We start from the raw sequence: 21,111 nt of genomic DNA on the forward strand, positions 1-21,111 counted from the left end.
AGATGCACAGATGCTCCCCTGAAGTGATCTGCGCTGGTGAAAGTATAAGAGGGCGTGGCTCATGTGAACACAACTGCATTTCCAGCATTATAGTTCTATTATAGTTCTATAAAAATACAATTAGCCCCATTTGGTGTAGCGGGCCGATACGCCCTTATCCTGAATCAATCGCGGCCCTAAAGTATCTGACTGCGCATAGCGACCGATACCTTAAAAATCACACAGGACCATTCGTAGAAATCAATCAAATCTTATCAAATTAAGCCTATAATTATAATGATAAGGTCGAGGCACTGAAGGAACTGACCGCTGAGGGGCCTGAAGGGACTGACATCTGAGGGGCCTGACCGCTGAGGGGCCTGAACCAGAGAAGTTCGACTATAACAAGAATGTTGATGTTTGGGCTCAAAAGAGAAACAGAAGAATTGAAATATAATTACCTTTTATTGACTTGTTGCACCACAAATATAGCATGCAAATAAATACATTGTTGTTTATAAAGTTATATTATTCTTTATTTGTTTGTGGGCCTCTTTTAAGGAGTAGCTCTGTGCCCATTTTGTAATAGGTTTGCCCTGTTTTAAATCCCACTTCTTAAGTCCTGGGGGAAACACTTACCTCCTGCTCTGCGGAGCCGGACCTGCGGGCTCAGAACCTCCTCCAGGAGCTGCTGGTTCCTCTGGTTCTCCTCTTTGGAGTGACACAGTTCCTCCTCATACTCCGCTATTGTTCTTTCAACCAGCGCAAAGATCTCTTCCGCAGCCGCAGTCAGACGCGCGTTCACCAGAGCTCTCAGCGCCAAACTCCTTTCACACATTTTAATCACTGTTTTTAGCTTTAGCTTTAGCTTTGGCTCAGAGCCGCTGTGTTGGACGTTCGTGCTAAATCACGCCCACATTTCCGCCCTTTCAGAATAAAATACCTTTTTTTTAATCACGCAGAAAATTCACGATTGTCTTTCAATAGATGGATTGTTTCGGCCTCTAATGTAATAAACACTTCTGTGAATGAATGAGTTCATCATATTTAAGTGCTTCGAGTGGCTTGAAGGTGGAAAGGCACTATATAAATACACGATAAAACATTGTATGTATTGTAAATGTATTTTATTCCATGTTTATGGCTGAGTTATTAAACAGTGTGTTATAAAGTAGATTGGATTCTACAGTAGGTTAAGTGCTCGCTTAAGATAAGATAAGATAAGATATTCCTTTATTGTCCCACATGGGGAAATTTCATTGGTGCAACGCAGGTAGATACAGAGGTAGATACAGAAGAACAGATCACTTATAGAAAGTCTGAAAAACACTTTCAGTAGAAGATCTCCTATAAATAAATAAAAACTCACATAGACAAATAAATAAATAACAAAATAAATACCATTGCATGTGATCACGACAGTAATTGCACATGAATATGTGTCACGACAGCACATAGATTGCACATGAATGTCACAGCAATTACACATGAATTGCACATGAATTCCAACAGCAATTGCACATATGACAGAATTTCACATGGTTAGGTCAGTATTGCGAGTGTTCAGGACTAACAGTGTTTGTTATAAAGTCTGACAGCAGCAGGAAGGAAAGACCTGCGAAACCTTTCCTTCTCACTGAAGCTGCTCTCCAGAGCGAACAGAGTGTCCTGCAGGGGGTGACACTCATGGTCCAGCATAGATGTGAATCTAGCCAGGACCCTCCTGTCCCCCACCTCCTGCACCGAGTCCAGAGCACAGCCCAGGACGGAGCTGGACTTCTTGATGACTTTGTCCAGCTTCTTCCTCTCCCTCTCTGTGATGCTGCTGCTCCAGCAGGCCACACCGTACAGGAGGGCTGATGCCACCACAGAGTCGTAGAAGGTCTTCAGGAGTGGCCCTGTCACTCCAAAAGACCTGAGTCTCCTCAGGAGGTAGAGCCGACTCTGGCTCTTCCTGTACAGTGCGTCTGTGTTATGAGTCCAGTCCAGTTTGTGGTTCAGATGAACACCCAGGTACTTGTATGACTCCACTCTCTCAATGTCCCGTCCCTGGATGTTCACTGGTGAGGGGGCAGTGGGGTGGCGTCTGCGGAAATCCACCACCATCTCCTTGGTCTTCCCCGCGTTGATGAGGAGGTGGTTCCGCTGACACCAGTCCACAAAGTCCTGCGCCAGTCCTCTGTACTCCGCATCATCGTCGTCCGTGATGAGTCCGATGATGGCAGAGTCATCATCGGACCGTGTCATGTCTGAAGTCTGCAGTGTAGAGGGTGAAGAGAAAGGGCGCGAGGACAGTGCCCTGGGGCGCCCCCACACTGCAGGTCAGAGTGTCAGACACACAGTTCCGGGCTCTCACAAACTGGGGTCGGTCTGTGAGGTAGTCCAGGATCCACTCTGCCAGGTCATACTCCACACCAGCCGTCTCCAGCTTGTCCCTCAGGAGCAGCGGCTGATGGTGTTGAAGGCGCTGGAAAGATCGAAGAACAGGATCCTCACAGATTAATCATTAAGTTAAATAATGATAAAACTGTGCTTGTGTTTTATTTTTCATCCATCCATCCATCCATCTTCTGCCGCTTTATCCGGGGCCGGGTCGCGGGGGCAGCAGTCTGAGCAGGGACTCCCAGACTTCCTTCTCCCCAGACACTTCCTCTAACTCCTCCGGGGGGATCCCGAGGCGTTCCCAGGCCAGCCAAGAGACATAGTCTCTCCAGCGTGTCCTGGGTCTTCCCCGGGGCCTCTTCCCGGTGGGACATGCCTGAAACACCTCCCGAGGGAGGCGCCCAGGAGGCATCCGGAACAGATGCCCGAGCCACCTCAGCTGGCTCCTCTCGACGTGGAGGAGCAGCGGCTCTACTCCGAGCTCCCCCCGTGTGGCCGAGCTCCTCACCTTATCTCTAAGGGAGCGCCCAGCCACCCGGCAGAGGAAACTCATTTCGACCGCTTGTATCCGCGATCTTGTTCTTTCGGTCACTACCCAAAGCTCATGACCATAGGTGAGGGTAGGAACGTAGACCGACCGGTAAATAGAGAGCTTTGCCTTTCGGCTCAGCTCCCTCTTTACCACAACGGTCCGATGCAGCGACTGCATCACTGCAGCCGCTGCACCGATCCGCCTGTCGATCTCACGCTCCATCCTTCCCTCACTCGTGAACAAGACCCCGAGATACTTGAACTCCTCCACTTGGGGCAAGGACACCCCACCCACCTGGAGAGGGCAAGCCACCTTTTTCCGGTCGAGAACCATGGCCTCGGATTTGGAGGTGCTGATTCTCATCCCAGCCGCTTCACACTCGGCTGCAAACCGTCCCAGTGCATGTTGCAGGTCCGGGTTTGATGGAGCCATCAGGACAACATCGTCTGCAAACAGCAGAGATGAGATCCTGTGGTCCCCAAACCGGACCCCCTCCGACCCCTGACTGCGCCTAGAAATTCTGTCCATAAAAATTATGAACAGAACCGGTGACACAGGGCAGCCCTGGCGGAGTCCAACATGCACTGGGAACAGGTCTGACTTACTGCCGGCAATGCGAACACAGCTCCTGCTCCGGTCATACAGGGACCGGACAGCCCTGAGCAAAGGGCCCCGGACCCCGTACTCCCGGAGCACCCCCCAAAGGACACCCCGAGGGACACGGTCAAAAGCCTTCTCCAGATCCACAAAGCACATGTGGACTGGTTGGGCAAACTCCCATGAACCCTCGAGCACCCGATGGAGGGTATAGAGCTGGTCCAGTGTTCCACGACCGGGACGAAAACCACCCTGCTCCTCCTGAATCCGAGGTTCGACTATCGGTCGGATTCTCCTCTCCAGTACCTTGGAATAGACCTTACCCGGGAGGCTGAGGAGTGTGATCCCTCTGTAGTTGGAACACACCCTCCGGTCCCCCTTCTTGAACAGAGGGACCACCACCCCGGTCTGCCAGTCCAGAGGCACGGTCCCCGAACGCCACGCGATGTTGCAGAGACGTGTCAACCAAGACAGTCCTACAACATCCAGATACTTTAGGTACTCAGGGCGGATCTCATCCACCCCCGGAGCCCTGCCACCGAGGAGTTTGCGGACAACCTCAGTGACTTCAGCTTGGGTGATGGATGAGCCAGCCTCCGAGTCCCCGGTCTCTACTTCCTCTTCAGAAGACGTGACTGAGGGATTAAGGAGATCCTCAAAGTATTCCTTCCACCGTCCGACGACATCCCCAGTCGAGGTCAGCAGGCCTCCACCCGCACCGTAAACGGTGTTTGTGAGACACTGCTTCCCCTTCCTGAGGCGCCGGACGGTTTGCCAGAATTTCTTTGGTGCCGACCGATAGTCCTCCTCCATGGCCTCCCCGAACTCCTCCCAGGCCCGGGTTTTTGCCTCTGCGGCAGCACGAGCCGCGGCTCGCTTGGCCTGCCGATACCCGTCGATGACCTCCGGAGACCTACAAGCCAGAGTGGCCTGATAGGCCTCCTTCTTTAGTCTGACGGCATCCCTTACTTCCGGTGTCCACCACCGGGTTCGGGGGTTGCCGCCACGACAGGCACCGGAGACCTTGCGACCACAGCTCCGAGCAGCCGCATCAACAATGGAGGCGGAGAACATGGTCCACTCGGACTCAATGTCCCCAGCCTCCCCCGGGACATGGGAGAAGCTCTCCCGGAGGTGCGAGTTGAATACCCTACTGACAGAGGGCTCCACTAGACGTTCCCAACAGACCCTCACAATGCGCTTGGGTCTGCCAAGTCTGTCCGGCTTCCTCCTCCGCCAGCGGATCCAACTCACCACCAGGTGGTGATCGGTTGACAACTCTGCCCCTCTCTTCACCCGAGTGTCCAAGACACGCGGCCGGAGGTCTGATGACACGACAACTAAGTCGATCATTGACCTCCGGCCTAGGGTGTCCTGGTGCCACGTGCACTGATGGACACCCTTGTGCTTGAACATGGTGTTCGTTATGGACAATCCGTGGCTAGCACAGAAGTCCAATAACTGAACACCGCTCGGGTTCAGATCGGGGAAGCCGTTCTTCCCGATCACCCCTCTCCAGGAGGTTTTATTTTTCAAATGGACGTAAACTTCCCAAAGAATGAATAAAACAAAAAGTAAATTCTGAAATGTGAATAAGATATATTTGGATGTAACAGCTCATAAATCTTTTTAAAGGCCACATTAGAAACATGATATCACAACAGGATAGTCCCAGGACAGATGATGGTGGTTTGCCTCCTGGTGCCACACTTTCCCAACAGCATTTCCCTGTAAATAATGAGCACTTTGACCTGGAGTTATGAAAAAATATGACACCTTTTTAAAAAAAAAATCCCTCCAAACATGTGATTTTGTGGTCCTCCGCTGGGGTGTACATGTTCCCCCTCTTTATCTGAGCCCGTCACTCCCCAGAGATGTGTTGTTGATCGCACCGTGTATTTCCAAAAATTCAATTGTTATTTTGTAGAAAGATTCAAATGACGGTTGTATTTGGTCAGGATTGCATCACTTTACCTGTCTCTTGTTTTCTAAGTTTCCAGAATAATAATTTACAACATTTTGATCCATTCTCATATTATCTTAATTTGGTATTTTCTGAGTCTTAGTTTTAGGAGTCTGCATGTCCTTCCCGTGTTGCCGTGGGTTCTCTCCGGGTTCTCCGGCTTCCTCCCACCGTCCAAAGACATGCATGTGTTCGGCAAAATTGGTGACTCTAAATTGGCCCTAGTGAATGAATGTGAGAGTGAATGGTTGTCTGTAATGTCTATGTCTCTGTGTTGGCCCTGCGACGAGTTGGCCACTGTCCAGGGTGTACCCCACCTAAGGCCCGAAGTCACTGGGATAGGCTCCAGTCACCCGTGACCCGGAAAGAGAACAAGCGGTAGAAAATGGATGGATGGATGGATGGTATTTTCTGAACTATTTCTTGTGAAGTCAGATCATTAACTTCTCCTCTTACCATTTTAATTTCCTTTAGCATTTTAAGACTACCCTTAGGCCTGATTCAAAAAAATGTCTCCCTTTGTTTAATTTTTCGGAGGCTATGTCTATAATGAGTCCTCTCAAGACTGCTTTGGAAGCATCCCAAAGGAGGCGGAGTCTCATGTTCCTCCAGATAAGTCTTAATGTTTAAGTGTCCTTAAACAAAGAGTCATTAAGCAGCTGCATTGAACCTCCAACTGTGTTTTTACATCTTTCCTCCAAATCTACAAATGTAGAACAGGATCTCTGAGGTCTGAGTGTCTAATGTGGGTTATAAACATGTGACACTGGCGCCCCCTAGTGTTCATCTCCCTCCACATGTCATTATAAACATGTGACACTGGCGCCCCCTAGTGTTCATTGCCTCCACATGTCATTCAGTCCTATTTTCTTCAATCAGAGACAGAACTTTCTTGTTCCTCCAGAGCTTCTTGAGCTCCACACGTCTAATGTAACTGAATGTGAAGGTTCCAGTCTCCTTCATAGATCAGGGTTCCCTCAGAGTGGGTCAGGGGTCAGGGGTCAGGGTTCCCTCAGAGTGGTTCACAATCAGCTCCATGGCATCAGTACAGTAAGGATCAGGCTAAATGTGTTTATTGTAACTACATGTCTATTTTTTCCTTTCTCATTGATTAGAAACAAGTCAGTGTAGTCCCTCTTTCGTCCAGCAGGGTTCCAATGTATCATCTTGACCAGTGGTCCTCAAACTACAGACCGCAGGCTGCATCCGGCCCGCTGGGCCTTTCAATCCGGCCCGCCAAGCTTGTCCAAGTTGTATTAAATTTTTTTTTTTTTTTGCAAATGTCGGAGTCAAACTCATGATACTGTGGCTGGCCGTTCATTTTCCCTTTCGCCTGTATGCCCACATTTCCCCAAGAGATGACACTGTTCCCTCTATAAGATCTATGGCGCACAGAAAATAAAATTCACCACAAACGGCCACTGGGGCCAATCAAGCAGGAAGTGCAAGTGTTTGACACACTGTAGATCTTATGGACAGTAGAAGCACTGTCCAGGGGACACGTCGTGTTCTCTATATTTTTAGTTTCAAAACGCTTTGTGTTTTATTACAATCAGAATCATATTCACTGAGAAATTAGTCTTATTAGTCCCGCAGAGCGGACCGTGGTTTCGAGGCGCAGCGCGGACCGCGGGCACGTTCAATAGACACTGGCGTGTCACTATTGTGTAAATGAGACTTTCTTGGCCAGACCTGACTCACGAGTCAAAAGACTCATGTGCATCATTATCTGGACCATTTTCTGTGTAAATATCTCATGTCACAGTAACACTCAATCGATGAGTACGCACTCAGGAGCAGATGATGTGAAGGTTACCCCCCACGAGTCCGAAGGTCCGCCAGTCCGAAGGTTTTAAAGGTTCACTAGTCTGAATGTTCACTGGTCCGAAGGTTCACTGGTCCGAAATTTCGCTAGTCCTTAGGTTCACTTGTCCGAAGGTTCACTGGTCCGAAGGTTCGCTAGTCCGAAAGTTTCTCATAGGCTAAAGTGAAGGTGCATAGACGGCATCGGGATGTAGTCAGTAAAATGCGCACGAAGCACAAAGACACACGCTGGGGCTCGTCACGTTTAATGTACCAGCTGCTCATAGGTGGCACCGCAAGTTGTACTGTGTATGTGAAAATAACAAGGGAACATCTCGAATCCTCCGCTTTATGCCCTCATTTGATCATAAGAAAAATGCGTGAACAGAATCCTCAGTTCTATGCCTTCATTTTGTTGTTGTTGTTGTTGTTGTTGTTGTTTTATGGCGGTTGGCATCCAATTGTTGCATTACCGCCAGACTTTATTCCTCAGACTTTTCGTAGTCCTCAGACTGTCGTAGTCCGTAAAAGAACTCCTTCCATTGTTGTTGTTGTTGTTGTTGTTGTTGTTTTATGGCGGTTGGCATCCAAGTGTTGCATTACCGCCAGACTTTATTCCTCAGACATCATAAGAAACTGTGCTGCTCAGACTCAAAGCAGAACTGAAAGGATCATTGCTAAAGCTGCAGGGAGATTCCTTGGAACAAAGGAGCTTGATTGGGCAGATATAGAAAACAGGCTAAAGGCGCTAAATGGGAGTCGGAGTGATGGGGGTCTGCTTTTGGGGAGTCAGAGTGATCAGAGTGACGAGATGGGGGTGGGGGTGGTCTCCTGCCCTCGCCCAGTCTCGTAGACGCACGGCTACCAAGCAGCGACATCAGTGGAAATATTAAAGCCTATAGAATGAAGCCTAAAGAATAAAGCTGTACGGTGGAAGCACCGAACGTCAAAGAAGGAGAGGAAGATGAAGAAGAGTCTCCCTGGAATAAAGCCGGTTGGTCTCTGAAACAACAACTATTCTAGTCACAAAGACATATCATGACCTCATGGGTTTTGTAACACCAAAGCAATGGAAGGAGTACTTTTACGGACTACGACAGAGTCTGAGGACTACGAAAAGTCTGAGGAATAAAGTCTGGCGGTAATGCAACAATTGGATGCCAACCGCCATAAAACAACAACAACAACAAACACCAAAGCAATGGAAGGAGAACTTTTACGGACTACGACAGAGTCTGAGGAATAAAGTCTGGCGGTAATGCAACACTTGGATGCCAACTGCCATAAAACATCAACAACAACAACAACAGCAATATGTGTGATCAGAATCCTCCACTCTATGCCTTAATTTGATCATAAGTATAGAAATGATATATGTATAAATGTTGAGCATACTTGCAGATGGAGCAAAGCCATGTGTTACCTGCGTGATCAGTGAATGTGTTGTTGTGTTGTAATGAGCATGCGCAATAAATGGTCAGTAGTGTTGTTTTTCCCTCAGACCAAAGAGACGACGGTTGTCTGTATTTTTTCCCCCGAACTACATTGGTGACTACAAAACGATAGACTGCTGCAGAATGTCTAACGTAACAGGTTATGGGCCCAGTCAAGTAGGCCAAAAGTGGTTCAGACTTTTATTCGACGGCGAAGAGAAAAGTTACGAGCTGTGGGAAACGAGGTTCCTCGCGCATATGGAGTTACGCGGCCTCAGAGGAGTTATCTCGGAAGACCCGGAGATAGATGAGGAGGACGAAGATGCTTACGCGGAAGATGAGACGAAGAACGGCGAGGCATATGCAGAGCTAGTGCAATGTCTGGACAACAAGAGCTTGTCATTGGTAATGAGAGACGCGAAAAGAGACGGAAGAAAAGCGCTGAATATTCTCCGCGAACACTACGCTGGAAAGGACAAACATCGCGTTGTGAGTTTATATTTTGAACTTTCCTCGCTTCATAAGACCAGCAATGAAACGGTAACTGACTATATTATTCGAGCAGAGACTATATTCACGTCATTGAGAAGAGCAGAAGAGCACATTAGTGATGGGCTTCAGATAGCGATGGTAGTTAAAGGGCTACCTGATTCATACAAGCCATTCGTCGTGCACATCACCCAGACAAATGACGCTGTAACGTTCAGCGAGTTTAAAACGAAACTGCGAAGTTATGAGAGTACTGAAAAATATGGGAAGAGTGACGTGAATGCTGATGAAGACAACGTGATGAAGACTAGTTGGGCAACAAGGTCACGAGGAAGAGGAAGAGGAAAGAAAATGGTCCTGGCTGATGTTGAATGTTACACGTGCGGTAAAAAGGGACACATGGCCAGGACATGTCCGGACGGATACCAGTTGAGAAAAGAGGAACGAAAATGGGACACAACACAGCGCGGAAGGGGACAATATTGAGGACGAGGCCGTGATTATGTGAAGAAAGTTGATGGAGAGACGGAGGCAGAGCCTACATCTTTTTGTTTCTTCAAGATGAGTGATTGCCCTACACAAAGAGGAAACAAGAAAGGTCTCATGGTCGACTGCGGCGCCACAACACACATCACATGATCAACAACGCCACAAAGTTCAAAACAGTTGACAAGAGCTTCAGACCTGAGGACCACATGATCGAGCTTGCCGACGGATCCAAGGTGAGCGGGATGGCGAAAATGAGGGGAGATGCTGAAATCTACTTGTTGGACAGCGAGAGACGAAGAGTGAATACGATTCTCAAACAGGCACTCTACATCCCATCGTTTCCACGGGACATCTTTTCAGTTAAAGCAGCGACGGCCAACGGAGCTGAGGTCCGCTTTAAGGACGGTAATGACTGGCTGGTCCACAAGGATGGTACCAAATTCAAAATGGACGTGTATGGTAGGCTGTATTACCTTAGCACAGTAGAAGATGAAAATGTTGATGAAGTATATGGGTGTCATGACATTCAAATGTGGCATAGGATACTTGGTCATTGCAATTTTGATGATGTTGCAAAATTAGAAAAGGTGGTTGAAGGAATGTCTATAAAAGGGAAACATGACAAATCCAACCAAAAATGTGAAATATGCACACAGGGCAAATTCACACAAAGCAGAAACCGACAGGCAGACTCTAAAGCCACAGCTGTGTTAGAGCTTGTACACACAGACTCTAAAGCCACAGCTGTGTTAGAGCTTGTACACAGACCTATGCGGTCCTATAGAACCAGCAGATAAAGATGGGTACAGATATGCAATAGCATTTACTGATGATTGCAGTGGGATGATATTTCCATACTTTATTAAAACAGAAAGTGACACGACAAAAGCTACAGAAAAATTCACCGCGGATGTAGCCCTATATGGAAAGGTAAAGTGCAGAAGGTCAGATAACAGCACAGAGTTTACCGGACAAGCGTTTCAATGTCTACTTAGGAGTAATGGGATAAGGCACGAGAAGAGTGCACCCTACTCACCCCATCAGAATGGGACTGCCGAAAGAGGGTGGAGAACCTTATTTGAGATGTCACGATGCATGCTATTGGAGAGTAACCTCCCAAAGCAATTATGGACATATGCTGTACAAACAGCAGCCCAAATCCGCAACAGGTGCTACAGTAAGTGGCTAGAGCAGACACCTTACCGTATTTTTACAGGAAAAACACCTAACCTATCCAACATGCAGATATTTGGCTCTGAATGCTATGTTTACAAGCAGGATAAGAAAAAGCTAGACTCTAGATGCAACAAGGGGATCCTTGTAGGCTATGACAAATATAGTCCAGCATATAATGTGTATTATCCTGAGACAGGAAAAGTCCTAAAACATAGGCTGGTAAAATGTATCACCAAAGGTGGCACAGATAGCCAGACCCAGACAGATTGTGACATGGGGGAAGACATTGAGAGTTATGTAAATACACCTCAGAAGAGAGTCAACCAGGGTCAGAGACAGCCTGAAGAGAGTAAAGAGTCCAGTATTGAAGAGGCTGCTGAGACAGGTCCGACCCAGACAGAAAGTACTCAGAAAGAAGAGGGAGAAAGGAGATACCCTACAAGACAGAGAAAGGCTCCAGAATACTTTAAGGAGTACCAGTGTAAAGTTGAGTGTAACAATGACGAAAGTGAGAATGTAGCTTATGGTGTTCCTAAAACACTTAGAGAGGCAATGGACTCTAAAAAGTCAAAAATGTGGGCTGATGCGATGAAAGAGGAGATGAACTCTTTGACAGAGAATGAAACTTTCACTCTGACCCCACTGCCAAGAGGCAAGCAAGCAGTGGGAGGTCGCTGGGTATATGCAGTGAAAGAGAGCCCAGATGGATCTGAGACTTGTAAAGCCAGATATGTTGCAAAGGGCTATGGTCAAGTGGAAGGAATTGACTATAAAGAGACTTTTTCACCAACAGCCAACATGACCTCTGTACAAGCATTAATGCAGGTGGCTGTACAGGAGGATCTTATTTTACACCAAATGGATGTGAAGACTGCTTACCTCCATGCTCCAATGGACTGTGAGGTATATATGGAACAGCCGGAAGGTTTTGAAATCAAATCAAAGACAGGGGAACACTTAGTGTGTAAACTCAACAAGTCATTGTATGGTTTAAAACAGTCCGGGCGTAACTGGAATATGTTACTACATGATCACCTTACAGAGAACGGTTTTGTACAAAATTATGCTGATCATTGTGTCTACAGCAGAAAATCTGAGAATGAGAAAGTGATTTTGTTAGTATGGGTGGATGATTTAATCATAGCAGCAAGTAACAACACCTTACTCAGTGATGTGAAGGAAATGTTGAAGAGAAGATTTAAGATGAAGGATATGGGTCCACTTAAATACTTCCTGGGTATATATTTCAGACAGAGTGATGGAGAAATCAAAATGACCCAAAAGAGACACATAGAGAAGATATTAGCGAAATTTGGAATGTCCGAATGCAAACCGAGATCCACCCCATGTGAGCAAAAGTTAAACTCTGACAGTGAAGGTGAAGTTATTGATTCAACAGGATACAGAGAGATAGTAGGTAGCTTGATATACATTATGGCATGTACAAGACCTGACCTGAGCTGGGCTGTTAGTAAACTATCTCAATACCTAGCAGAACCAAAGCAACTGCATTGGGCTACAGCGAAACACATACTGAGGTACTTAAAGGGTACTATGGATCAAGAACTACACTACCAGAAATGTGAGGAAAGCCCATTACAGCTGGAGGGATACAGTGATGCTGATTGGGCAGCCGATATGGATGACAGGAGGAGCACAACTGGATACTGTTTCAGCTTAACTGAGAATGGTCAAGTTATATCATGGAAGAGCAGAAAACAGCAAACGGTGGCATTATCCACATGCGAAGCTGAGTATATGGCGCTAGCAGCCACTACTCAAGAAAGTATGTATCTTGTACAACTACTTGGAGGAATAGATAGTTGTAACCAGCATACACCAGTCAAGATATTTGAGGACAACCAGGGGGCGATAGCTTTATCAAAGAACCCAGTTTGCAGACAGAGAAGCAAACATATAGACATAAAGTACCATTTTGTACGGTCTGCACACGCAGAAGGTAAAATATGTATAGAATATTGCCCTACTGCAAACATGGTAGCTGATGTCCTTACCAAGCCTTTAACAAAAGCTAAGTTTGAGAGTTTTAAGGGATATTTGTTTGGGAAGTAATGTTGAACATTGCTAATATACCAAATGTTTTATTTTAAAGTTGTTTTGAAGTGTTTAGAACTTTGCCAGTATGCCAAATGTTTTATTTTGGGGTTATATATTTTTGTTTTTATTTACCACTATATGAGAACTATACACATGTCTTTGAGTGGGAGTGTTGAGCATACTTGCAGATGGAGCAAAGCCATGTGTTACCTGCGTGATCAGTGAATGTGTTGTTGTGTTGTAATGAGCATGCGCAATAAATGGTCAGTAGTGTTGTTTTTCCCTCAGACCAAAGAGACGACGGTTGTCTGTATTTTTTCCCCCGAACCACATTGGTGACTACAAAACGATAGACTGCTGCAGAATGTCTAACGTAACAATAAATATAAACGCATGATCCGATCACCGTAGGATTGGTAATCAAAAAGAAAATTCAGCTGGCCAAGACGGGAGTGTCTACAGAGCCGCGGCGCGTGGCCGAAACTGCTGGGCTATTTGAGTTAATTCATTCATTAATAATACGATAATGAGCTCAGCAGGCTATGCACAGAAACAAGTCGGTTATGGAAAATACGTGAGTTTAATCATAAAAAGTGCATCAACACTAGAAAAGTCCAAAAAGCAGTGTGTGGGGCAAAGGGAGGCGAGGAGAGCCCGCTGCGCGCACTCACACCTTCGGCGAGGAGAGCCGCGAGTAGAGCCCGCTGCGCAGACACACATCTTCGGACGTGTGAACCTTCGGACTAATAAACCTTCGGACTTGTAAACCTTACAATTTCGGTGAAAGTTTTTAAAATTTCGGTGAAATTTCGGACTCGTGAACCTTCGGACTAATAAACCTTCGGACATGTGAACCTTAAAATTTCTGAATTTTCGGACTCGTGAACCTTCGGATCAGTAAACCTTCGGACTCGTGGGCAGCCACCGATGTGAAGACACAGGTAAATTAGCTCACACAGTCTTCAAGGACAGAGGGGACACTAGAGACAGAGGGGACACTAGAGACAGCTGTGATTTGTTCTAAAGCGGGTCTAAAGCAGGACTAAAGCGGACCGCTGCTGCGCCACGTGCGCCACGAGACCCCCGGTTCAAAAGACGCATCACTACTGCGTTTATTTCTGTGTAAATATCTCATGTTACAACGTGGGCACCTGCGGTTTAAGACAGGTGCAGCCTGTTAGTTTATGAATAATATCATCCAGAAATGGTCTTGAAGTGGCACATTTTGGAGCAGTTGATGAGCATAAAGTCACAGCAAGAAGCAAAAGAAGCATCAACCTGGACGAAGTGTCCAACCACTGGAGAAGTGAGAAGGACAGAAGTGCAAAAATGTAACATTAAAGTCAAAATGTTTGCATATTCTGGTGACATTTAAGATTTTTTATTTATGGATATTAATCATTCCATGCTGTTACTACTAGATCATTTATGGGTAGAAGAAATGCTGATAAAAAAACGGTCCAACACTCTTAAACTTAACGACTTTTATGCTTCACTGAACCAAACAAAACCTCCGGAGGACGTACAGAAGATGCTGGTCTTGTTTGGCTCGACCTACATATGAGAGACATTCAGTGTCATGAACATTAACAAAGCCCATCACAGATCCAGCTTCACTGACCAACACCAAAGGATCTATCCTGAGACAAAACTTACACCAGACTTTGATGCAAAACAGGGAGATCAACAACACTGTTCCCACTGAAATTGAAGGTCAATTTTCCTGCTGTGTTTATTCAACTGAAATGTAATTAAATTAATCATTATTTAATGCATTTGGAAAACAATTTGTACATTGAGCCTTGCATTTATTTGCTTTGTTACAAGTTACAGGTCAAATCTTGCGTGTAATTTATAGTAATTCATTCGTTCACACAAACACACCATATTTTCCTGGCCCGGCCCCTCGGTCAAATTTTAGAACCCAATGTGGCCCTCGAGTCAAAAAGTTTGGGGACCACTGATCTTGACTCTTTAGAAAAACAAAATGTTTCGACTCTCTCAATCTGCGAATCGAGTCTGAGAACTCAGGTTTTATGTCCTCCTCTGTGTAAGCCCTCGGTAACGTTTGACTCTTGGTTGAGTGGAAAGTTTTGTTTTTCTAAAAAAACAGTCCAGACGATACAACTGAATTTTCCCTACAATTTCTCATTTTGAGGGTTCAATATGCGTGAAAATCAAAGCTACTCGTAACAATGGCTTGATTGTATTGACTTTTCTCTTTTAATTTACAAATGTTACAAAACTCTGGCTGAACACAAACACCAAAACTACAGAAACACAAACAGAACCCAAAACCTGATCGTAAAAAGGAGGGAAGTCCAATCCTCACAATACACCACCTCCCCAGGCTTCCCCCACATTCTGTATATATTTTTCCATTCTCCCACATTTTGCACTCAGATGAGTAAACACCAGTGTAAGTACAAAACAGACGCGGGGCAAAAAGTCTGAAGCCAAAAATAAATGAATCACTCTCTTCAAAAATAAAATCCAGAAATGTCTGTGACCATTACTATGTATGTCTGCAGTAATGGGGTGGTCAGTGTTGTCCTCTTCTTCTTCCTCCTCCTATTCTTCCTCCTCTTCTTCCTCTCCCTTTTGTGGGTGAAAATTAGGTTTTAAAGTGTCAGTAGTGTGATTATCCGGTCCACGTCAAACCCAGAAGTCCGTGTCCATCTTTTCTCATGTGGATATTTAAGGTCGATTTATGCGCAAAATTTTTCTTGCAAATCAAACAGCTGTAAGGTTTTTCGCCAGTGTGACGCCTCATGTGGATTTTGAGTTGCTGTGTTCGGGCAAAAGTGTTATTACAAACTGAGCAGCTGTAAGGTTTCTCTCCAGTGTGGGTGAAGACATGTTTAGCCAAGTTAGCGCTTTGAGAAAATGTTTTCTGACAGATTGAGCAGCTGAAAGGTCTTTCTCCTGTGTGAACTCTCACATGATTATCCAAAGATGTTTGTGTACTAAATGTTTTCTTACAGGCTGAACAGATGTAAGGTCTTTCTCCTGTGTGATGTCTCATATGGATTTTCAGATGGTCTGTTCGGGCAAAAGTTTTGTTACAAACTGCGCAGCTGTAAGGTCTTTCTCCTGTGTGAGTTCTGAAGTGTCTTTCTAACTTGAGATTAGTCTTAAATCTCTTCTTACAAACCGGGCACTCACATTCCTTGTCCCCTGCTCCTCCTCCTCCTCCTCTTGCTCCTCCTCCTCTTGCTCCTCCTCCTCCAGCACCTCCAGTCGCTGAGCAGTGTCCCTCTGTGACAGTGGCTCTGCTCTCTGCTCCACACTTGTATTTGCTGAATAGACTTGAGTTGTGTGCAGCTGTACTTGTGTCTTTTATCTGGACTTGGTTGTAGTGGTCTCCATCAGCCTCTGTCTCCATCTGTGCAGTTGAACTGCTGGCTGGAGGTTCCCAGTCTTCATCATTGTCAGTTTGCTCCTCAGTCTGTGAGTGTAAATGTCCATGTGGGTCTAAGCTGATGTCTGCTCCTGCTCCTCCACAGTGCTCTCCCTGTGTCAACTCTCTGTGCTCAGTTTGTCTTTGTTGAAGCAGTGAGGACTGCTCTTCACTCTTCACACACACAGCAGTGAACTCTGGGAGCTGCTCTTCTCCCTCCTGTTTCAGCAAATGTTCCTCTGGTTCCTCTTTAATCAGTGCAGGCTCTGGAGTTTTCTCACTCACAGGATCAGGACCGCACCAGTCGGTCTGAACACCTGCAGGAGAGAAGGAGAAATACTATAACAATAATTTGAGATCAAACCAGGATAACTTAAAAACATTTTTAAAAACAAAATAGTCAAATCTTTAGATAGTGGTCTGAATTCCATTGATTTTGACCCTTTAAATTAAATAAGTTTATAAAAAATAATAGTTTCTGGTTCAATCTACCCTATAAAATATTCTCTAGCTTTGGAGGGGACAAATGTCTTGCCAAATGTAATTTTGAGTTATCATATTTACCCAATAAATCATCAAGGTTTCATAGACAAGTTCTCCAGCACTGGAAATCAATACATAATCATAATTACGTACACATAATTTACAGTTAAATTTACATATGTACAGCAGCGGCTGGTCCATTAAGGGTGCTGGAGCACCTCCCCACCTTCTCAATCTGCCAATTACGTCAATTTCTTTTGTGTCTAAAAACAAAATAATTTATTCAAAAATATCTTATATTCTTATTAGTGTAAATGTGTAAAATAATAATATATATCCATATAAATAGATATAGATGTATACTTTGTTTGCGCGGCGCGGTGTGGTCTGCTGCCTGGCGCAGCCTGCGTCACTTTTCTACGTTCCCGTGGGGCGGTTTGAATAGCGCCCCAGAGCCCCATAGAAAATCAATGGGGATTTTTAGCCAATCAAATCACAATCAAAAGTGACTACGTCACTATGGCTTTCTCCATGGGAAAATAGCGACTGATGGGCGCTCCAGAAAGCGCCCTTTTGAACGTAGTAGTTACGCCATGGAGCTACGCTTTTTACGCTAGAGACTGAGGCATGTGCGCGCGCCTACAAGGAAGTGCCACACGCGCCGTGTTTTCCGTGTTTACGTCTTAAAACTGCATCTACAGACGTCTGTGACAAAAGGTACGTCCAAAACGACTCAAAATGAGCTGCTCAACTGTTTGCTGGCTTTATTCGTGTTGAAAGCGGCTGTTTTCGTATCAATCCGAGCCGAGACATGTGATTAGTGTTTTTTAGTTTATTACTTGCATAAGGCTAACGCTAAGCATTAAGTATCGCTCAACTTCTAACTTATCATTAACAAAAGTGGAAATAAAGTGTGTTTACTTAATTAATTTAGGTGTAAATGTGTATTTAAAATATGTATCCATACAGTCAATATTAAAAAATTCTATTTTGGACATTTAAAAAAAAAAAAAAAAACACGGTCATGTCAAATTCCCCCCTTATAATTTGTACCAACAGCCGCCACTGCATATGTAGTGCAGAAAGTGAGACAAGGAGACGAGAGAGGAGACGCAGTGAGGAGAGAGGAGACGCATTGAGGAGAGAGGAGACACATTGAGGAGAGAGGAGACGCATTGAGGAGAGAGGAGACGCAGTGAGGAGAGAGGAGACGCAGTGAGGAGAGAGGAGACGCATTGAGGAGAGAGGAGACGCATTGAGGAGAGAGGAGACGCATTGAGGAGAGAGGAGACGCATTGAGGAGAGAGGAGACGCAGTGAGGAGAGAGGAGACGCAGTGAGGAGAGAGGAGACGCAGTGAGGAGAGAGGAGACGCAGTGAGGAGAGAGGAGACGCAGTGAGGAGAGAGGAGACGCAGTGAGGAGAGAGGAGACGCATTGAGGAGAGAGGAGACGCATTGAGGAGAGAGGAGACGCAGTGAGGAGAGAGGAGACGCATTGAGGAGAGAGGAGTGACAGTGAGGAGAGAGGAGACGCAGTGAGGAGAGAGGAGACGCAGTGAGAGGAGACATTGTGAGGAGAGAGGAGACATTGGAGACAGAGAAAAGCCGTGTGATAAAATCCAGTCTGACCGAATGCCCTGAGTGACGTTTGATGTCCAAACCCGATTGGACATTACAGTTAGAGAGCTTTTGACTTCCACCTGTGATCGCAAATCGGACTTGGATCGGATCTGAGACTCACCTCTGAGGCTCAGAACCTCCTCCAGGAGCTGCTGGTTCCTCTGGTTCTCCTCTTTGGAGCGACACAGTTCCTCCTCATACTCCACTATTGTTCTTTCAACCAGCGCAAAGATCTCTTCCGCAGCCGCAGTCAGACGCGCGTTCACCAGAGCTCTCAGCGCCAAACTCCTTTCACACATTTTAAACACTGTTTTTAGCTTTAGCTTTAGCTTTAGCGCCACCGTGTCAGACTTCCGCAGAAAAAAACTTCCGCTCTAAATCCCGCCCCTTCAAAGTAAAAGACTTTCCTTTCCCATTTTTAGCCATATTGTTTTACTGGTCAGTGATTATTTTTGTCATTAGTTGAACCGGTCAAACAATCAGTTGAACTGTTTTACATAAAGGCTTTTTCAACACATCCAACAAACAAATAAAGGTGGAAATATGTGACTGAAAACTACAAACCAAATACATTTATTTATATTTTCTATTTAATTTTTTTAATCTACTGTCTTTGTTCTAAAAAATCGTTTGTTTTTTTAAACATGCAGATACGATGAGGGATGGACACGAGGAGGGGGAGCACAGCGAGGGACGGACACGTGGAGGGACGGACACGAGGAGGGACGAACGCGAGGAGGGACGGACACGAGGAGGGACGGACACGAGGAGGGACGGACATGAGGACATGAGGAGGGACGGACACGAGGAGGGACGTGAGGAGGGACGGACATGAGGACATGAGGAGGGACGGACACGAGGAGGGACGTGAGGAGGGACGGACACGAGGAGGGTGCCTGTGTTCGGCCACGCCACTGCTCGATTCCTGTTATGCCACTTATTTGTGACGATCGTTACATCGTATGCAGTTTTATCAGCCCAGACATTAGTCTGTTGTGTGTCTGCTGTGCGGGTTTATGACCGTGGCGCTCTTTTCCGCATCAAAGCGACGATGGAGTCGCTTTTCGACACATGGGAAAGGTACAAACAAGCCTTTCCGCCATCCTCAACCCTTGTTTGTCCACCCAACTCACCTGACGTTTTGCTGCTGTCCCGAGGCCCGGGAAAAAGGAGGAAGCAGAGGAGACGAGGCACAAGGTCTGGTGTGCAAGTCAAGCGCAGACGAGCCTTGTGTTCGGAGCACACGAGCCTGGGCTTTGGGAGACGTGCTCGGTGCTTGCGTCTGGTCCCGCTCCTCGATGTTTGCGGCTGTTCGCCGTCGCCGTCTTCGCCGCCTGCCCGTGTCATCGCGGCTGCTTTCCCGGAGCCTGCCCGTGTCATCGCGGCTGCTTTCCCGCTGCCTGCACGGGTCATTGCGGCTGTTTTCCCGGAGCCTGCACGGGTCATTGCGGCTGTTTTCCCGGAGCCTGCCCGTGTCATCGCGGCTGCTTTCCCGGAGCCTGCACGGGCCATCGCGGCCGCACCGGTCCTGGAGCCTGCGCGGGATGTGGCGACTGTTTTCCTGGAGCCAGCGCGCCGCTGGAATTATGAGCGCTGGGGTCCACCGCCACTGTCCGCTTCCTTGTTTTCGTCGGCTTACCGGCGAAACAGATGGGAATCACTTGATCGTAACGCGTGCCTTCGACAGGTTCCGCTGCGCTCAGCTGAACCGATGGACGTGACGTCATCCACGGTCCGGCTCGGCTTGTTGAATGCACGTTCAATTGCCAACAAAGCGTTTTCCTTGAATGAACTTTTTACAAGACAAAACCTTGATTTCATGTGTCTTACGGAGACATGGCAGAGAGAGGGTGAGTTTATTCATCTAAATGAACTCTGCCCACCTGGCTGCTCCGTTTCTGCGATGCCTCGCCCTGGTCGACGTGGAGGAGGTCTGGCAGTCGTGTCCCAGGACACCGCGGTGAAGTTAGTTTCACGTTGGACGTTGGACATTCGCCTCCGCAAGTAGAGCGGGAGCTTCCTCTGAGTGTGCGCCGCCTGCAGTAGCTCGACGCGGGGAGCTGCGCGCTGAAGTGCCGCTTGGTACGCCAGTTAGGGACCAACTCTAAAGTACCGTTTGTTTAAAAATGTGTTGTCTTAAAAAATATCAAACGTATTTATATTTAAAAAAACAACAATATTGGGCATGAATCCAAGTTGCTAATATTAGATGCAATAGTCCTTTTGGGCTGAAAAATTAACCCTTTGTAGATTTTTAAAGAATATTTTTAGTCAAAAAATCAAGGATTCTTATCAATAGCTCCTAAGTCAGCTAGCCTAGATAGTAAACGCTAAGTGATTATAATAGTTTGAGTCTCCAGGTATCACGCACACCTTTTACTTTTTCAAATTAACCCTTTATAGATTTTTAAGGAATATTTTTCGTCAAAAATCAAGGATTCTTTTCAATAGCTCCTAAGTTAGCAAACCTAGATACTAAACACTAAGTGATTATAGTAGTTGTGGTCTCCAGGTATCACGCACACCTTTTACTTTTTCAATTTAACCCTTTGTTAATTTTTAAGGAATATTTTTCGTCAAAAAACAAGGATTCTTTTCAATAGCTCCTAAGTTGGCAAACCTAGATAGTAAACGCTAAGTGATTATAGTTGTTGTGGTCTCCAGGTATCACGCACACCTTTTACTTTTTCAATTCAACCCTTTGTTG

At 46.2% G+C, this 21,111-nt stretch overlaps 3 protein-coding genes across 4 annotated transcripts in view; 1 reads left to right on the forward strand and 2 right to left on the reverse strand.

Moving 5' to 3' along the window:
* The window catches only part of LOC140353380 (uncharacterized), a 257,995-nt gene that overhangs the window by 107,890 nt on the left and 128,994 nt on the right, over positions 1 to 21,111 (forward strand). The gene's annotated exons all lie outside the window — the stretch shown is intronic.
* Positions 1 to 21,111, reverse strand: part of LOC140353385 (uncharacterized) — a 143,458-nt gene that overhangs the window by 68,535 nt on the left and 53,812 nt on the right. The window lies entirely within an intron of this gene.
* The window catches only part of LOC140353389 (uncharacterized), a 65,850-nt gene that overhangs the window by 11,733 nt on the left and 33,006 nt on the right, over positions 1 to 21,111 (reverse strand). The window contains exon 1 of one of the 2 annotated variants that reach the window (XM_072437933.1): positions 619 to 852. The exons of the other annotated variant lie outside the window; for it this stretch is intronic. Coding sequence (XP_072294034.1) covers positions 619 to 817 — 199 coding nt within the window. The 5' untranslated portion in view covers positions 818 to 852. Of the gene's footprint in view, positions 1 to 618; positions 853 to 21,111 lie in introns of those variants that run through there. 2 annotated transcript variants of the gene reach the window in all.

The sequence above is a fragment of the Eucyclogobius newberryi genome, unplaced genomic scaffold, assembly GCF_026437365.1.
Source record: "Eucyclogobius newberryi isolate DKJ021-1_F unplaced genomic scaffold, fEucNew1.0.hap1 SCAF_9, whole genome shotgun sequence".
NCBI classification, from domain to species: Eukaryota; Metazoa; Chordata; class Actinopteri; order Gobiiformes; family Gobiidae; genus Eucyclogobius; species Eucyclogobius newberryi.